The sequence below is a fragment of the Dermacentor variabilis genome, chromosome 2 (genome assembly GCF_050947875.1).
Source record: "Dermacentor variabilis isolate Ectoservices chromosome 2, ASM5094787v1, whole genome shotgun sequence".
NCBI lineage: Eukaryota > Metazoa > Arthropoda > Arachnida > Ixodida > Ixodidae > Dermacentor > Dermacentor variabilis.
Genome location: NC_134569.1, coordinates 88,526,935 through 88,531,934, shown reverse-complemented (window position 1 = coordinate 88,531,934; position 5,000 = coordinate 88,526,935). Strand labels below are relative to the sequence as shown.

General features: G+C 47.6%; 1 protein-coding gene across 2 annotated transcripts in view; it reads right to left on the bottom strand.

The window, feature by feature from the left end:
• LOC142572247 (2-acylglycerol O-acyltransferase 2-A-like) overlaps positions 1-5,000 on the bottom strand; it is a 25,497-nt gene that overhangs the window by 4,753 nt on the left and 15,744 nt on the right. For both annotated transcript variants that reach the window (XM_075681219.1, XM_075681220.1), the window contains exon 4: positions 2,087-2,261. In XM_075681219.1, coding sequence (XP_075537334.1) covers positions 2,087-2,261 — 175 coding nt within the window. The remainder of the gene's footprint in view (positions 1-2,086; positions 2,262-5,000) is intronic.

Genomic DNA, 5,000 nt, shown 5'->3' with positions numbered 1-5,000 from the left:
TGCACACATGCTCACTATTCTTTTCCTGTGCCGACGTTTTCGATTATGTAAAAACAGAAAATTGTTAGAAAAATGTATCTCATTTGTGAAATTTTTCCCTACTACGGTATTTTCTTGTTTTGCTTACTTCATCTATTTCTGTTTTATGTGATATTACAGTATAAGAACGCAGCGGCCATAGAAGTGTTTTTTCCTATTAACAATCGGTAGGGACTCTTTAACCAATTTGTCGAGTCCCAAAAGTGTGTACTTTGCAATTGTATACGCCATTTTTGTTAAATAAACTTTCAAACTTTCCCCATGAAAGTGGGGGTAAACGAAGCTTGTCCTGCGCGCACCTGACCTTCGTCACGTAACCAACAGGTAACGGTGCCAGATTTGCTTCGGCTCCCGCTCCCTCTGCTCAGTATCATCTTTTCGTTACTGTCGTATTGCCTCGGCTCGAACGGCTCCAGCGGCTGGTACGGCGCGCCGATAGCGAGCCCTTTCACAGGCGAGTCATGGCGACTTTTTCATTTGCTACCGCGCGCGGCGCTGCTCAGCAGTGCCCGTAGTGCCACCTGGCACAGGCTGGGAAGTTATCCCGGTATGTCTTGAGTCCTTCGCATTCACACAGGAGGTGATGCGCACTTGGAATTACCTCCCTTGAGCATGTATAGCGCGGAGGTGATTGCGGACAGTCGGGGTCATCGCGTCGCCGCCGCCGTACGCGATATTGTACGGCGGCGTACACTATCATGGCGTACGTCATGGCGTGTATACGCCATGACGTACGCCATGACAATGCAATAGCAGGATATCCTGCTATTGCTTTGGTTATAAGGACTTGTACTCCTCGAGATAGCCCACACGCCTTCCGATGCAAGGAGCCCGGGCGAGGTCAAACTCACTTGCTGCACAAGCAGTCTTTACTCCTTTATTATTTGCGTCCATTATGCATGTTGCTGCAACGAAAACGAGATTCGAGGAGAGGGAGTACGCCGAAGGGTTGGGTGAGCCGGAATTAAACTCCAGCCATGGCGGGCGCACCTAAAGAACATCAGGCAGTCAAAATTATCCGGAGTCCTCCACTACGCCGTGCCTCCTTATCATATCGTAGTTCTGGCATGTAAACCTCCAGAATTACTTTTTTTTTAATTTTGTGTTATTCGTTAGTGCTCCACACCCACATAATGCAAAGAACAAAGCTTTATTCTATTTGTTTTCGAATGTCAAATACGATGTCTTAATTCTTGCATAGTCACATTGCCATACGGCGTTGTGCAGGTGCGGTAGACTGCATCCTTAAAACTTTGTTACTCAATATACCCAATGGAGCCATATAGCGACGACGAAAAAAAAGGGAGACGGTAAGTTCAAGGCAAGAAATTGTCTACCAAAAAATGCCGATGAAAGTTAATTTAGAAAAATACAGTCACCGAAAAAAAAAAACGTTTTCTTGGTGCAAATAATACTGAAAAACAAGGGCACCCGAATTCTTGGAAAATAAAAACCGAGAACGCTGAACTCTATATGTATCGCCAAATCTTCGATGGGACTTGGCGAATAGCGTTTTAAACATGGCAACAGTTCTCCGGCGACTTCTTCTGCCAAATAATAACGGTGATAAACATGGCGATGATAACGGAGACACCCGCTAGGAAAACTGCCTGAATTATATTTAACAGCCATTTCTGTAACACAACTGATAAATTAGCGCCAATGCTTCACTGGTGCCTCCTGACATGTTTTGCTAAATTACAGCACGAAAAAGCTTGAAACCGCGCAAAAATTGCGGGGGCCGTCGGTGCTGAAAAAAAATGTGTTTATTACATCACTAATGACATTATAGGCGCACTATTAGGTCTATTTTTCAGCATGAATTATCATTACATCACGTGGAGGTCATCCTTTTATTCGAAACAGTAACGCCGACTTTTGTCACAAACTTCTGTACGACGCATCGAGGTAATCTGCGTGACCTCTTTCAGCAGCACCATGCACATACTTACATACATAACCTTCGGCATCGCATACTCAACGGTTCGCTCCAGCACTGCCACCGTAATCAAACAATATACGCTCCAAGTGAAGTTACTTTTCTTACCCGCTCTTGAGAGCACATCGGATGAACCCCTTCCGGTTCTTGAGAGTGATGATGTAGCTGTCCTTGTGCGCATCGAGCGATTCCTGGGCCCCTCCCACCGCGATGACGGCGGCGTTGCCCGTTCCCTGCTTAGTCAAGATCCAGTCGAGGCTCTCCCTGTCGACAGAACACAGGCCTGCGACGCACAGAAGCCGGCAAACAGAGTCATGCCAATCACCTTGCAGAACTCTATATAGAGAGATCAGCATGCGTTATAGAGCAGCACGCGTTAAAATTCTTGCATAAGAGAACCATTGGCATCGCGTGAGGAAAGGCGCCGGATACATTTGCGAGAACGATCTTTCAGAGGCGCTTACTGGTACTCGCATAAGGTACGTTCACGTGAACGCGACAATATCGGATCGAGTTGGCTTGTCGGGCCGAAAACTGGTCGCTGAGTTCATCTAAACGCTAGGTGGTCGGGCACTGCTAGCGTCGAGACGAGTTCGGCCAACACGCCTGCAAGGCGAAGGACGATTCGCGCAACACGCTTGGCAAGAAATGCAGTCGGGTCAGGCTGGATTAACTCGACTTATAAATCAACCCGCTCACATTGAATTCGTGTAAACGAAGCTATCTGTATAGTCGCACGAATAAGTCCTTGGCAAGTCTAAGGCAGCTTCCCTGCTCTATATATGAAAAATTTTAAAAGGTGGCGGGGCCCGTCCTCTAGGCATAAAGTATAGATGCGGCATGGCACCTTTCAGCCGCTGTCGTTTTCTGTGTGCGGCGTTATAGCTATAGTTGGTCCGCACCCTTGAGGCAGAAAGTAAAAGCTGCGGTTCTTGGAAGGTGATCTTTATAGCGATTTGAAAAAGTAAAGCTTTTTTACAGCTGGCAACAATCGATTAACAATATTTTTGTTTCGTAAGCATTCCGTTACAATGACGGCAGGGAAAGTAATTTCCGCTCTGTAATGAGGTCTACTTCGACGTTTCACCAAGGATTCGTAAGGGTCCCGCCTCAGGCATTGCGACGTATACACGCTTTGCATCGAGTCAAGCCTCCCGCCTAGCACTTCGTTCACACATGCAGACCGCGTAACAATTATGTCGGTTAGACAAGTTGCCTAATGAACTTCTCGCACTAGTTATAGAATGGTAATTGTGTCATACACATTTTGTTCCTGTGGATTCATTATAACTATTTTAAGGCGCCAAAGAGCAACACACAGCGCACAAGAGAGGACAACGGGACAGAGCGCTCTGTCCCGGTGTCCTTCAGACATTACCACTTTGGTGAAAAAGCATCGCTCGGCCGCCTCACGCTTTCAAGTGCTTTCACGTGTATGGATGCGTTCACACGGCGCGGTGCGGAGTTTAGTGCGGTGTTCGGGTATACACATTGCTTGTTCACTCTATAACACGGCCCTGTGAATACAAGCCTGGTGCCACGCAACAGGATAGGTAGAATATATTTTGGCATGGCCCCGCGCTCGCGTCACGAAGGCGTCGTTCACTGCAGTAATGCCAAAGCGGCGACAACAAGAAGCCTGTCTAAATTGCCCGACGGCAGCATGCGAACGCACAACCTCTAACATGGAAGCCCGATATTGAAACCATTACACCACGGACATATGGACACGAGAGATCACTGCAATTAGCAGTAATTATGCGTGTTTGCAGAGTCTCATTACATTGTGCATATTAAAAAAAGTATAAAGTGCTTTGAAATTTTGGCCAATTTAGGTGCGGACAAAGCGTAACAAACGAAGCCACAGGAACGCCTGAAGCTCCAAGCATGCATGAAGATCGTGCACATCCGCGTGCTACCCATCATTCCCCATGATGGTTGAACGATCGCAGCGCCAGAGTTAACCTCTAGTATAGCGTAAAAAACTCTACGGCTGCTACATCTTGTGTACTAGTGTAGCAACCTAGCGTCTCCATCTATCACGGCCTAAGTGGCCTCGCAAGCGCCGCAGTATTCGGCCACATAATCGCGTCAGCTTGTCGCAGCCACCGCTGCCCGTCGTATCATCCTTAATTGGCTAAAGAAACGTGATAGCTGCCACTTACACGTCTTTAGGCGTAGTGGCTCGATCATGAGTGTGAAAAACGTATAACTCGATTGCCATGTGGTGCGCTGTATGCATTCTTTTTTAGCCGCACTTAACCGTTACAATTAGAATTAAATACGAGCGAATGGCCAGTAGAAGAGCCCGCGCGGCCCACTATAACTTTCTGCGTGCGTCCTGCGCTCGCCCACACGTGTGTACACCTTCCGCGATGGTGGGCAGGATCCCAACCTGAGCACAGGGCTTCCGGCATTGTGCAAGAGGCCGATAGCGTTCCCGCGGAATACAGGTCCTTATGAGTACGCTCTGTCTTAATGCAACAAAGCATTCTGTGGCTCATCCCGGGCTTCGTCTAGCTTCGTTTCGGGCCTCTTTGATAAAGAAAGAAGAAATATTCGAGTGTCCGATTGTGGGATCGAATCTCGGTCCCCCAGCACAACAGCCCGATGCTCAAAGTAATTAGCTTACGATCAATTTTTTTTCCTTTAATAATTGGGCTACTATCACACGCATGCTTAATGGTCTCACGTCAATGCGACAATGCGAGCTATGGCTCTTCCAAACATCTGACGCTGCGGCATGTCGCATAGCACGAGCTAAGAGCATGCGTCCGTGAGTACGCGTCATTTTTCCATTCAGCCACAGACTCGGTAATGAAACGCTCTGGTGATATTCGATATTGCCCATATAGATGACTTGCACTGACGTCATCCTGGGCGCCATGTTTGCGGCCGAGCACCGTGCAAAGCTGCGTCCGTGACGTCGCGTGCAAGCTATATATAGCTTCTATGATTTTACCACTGTCTTTTTTCACGTGTACCGTGTTGCACATGTGCAAGATGTTTATAAAAGCACGAA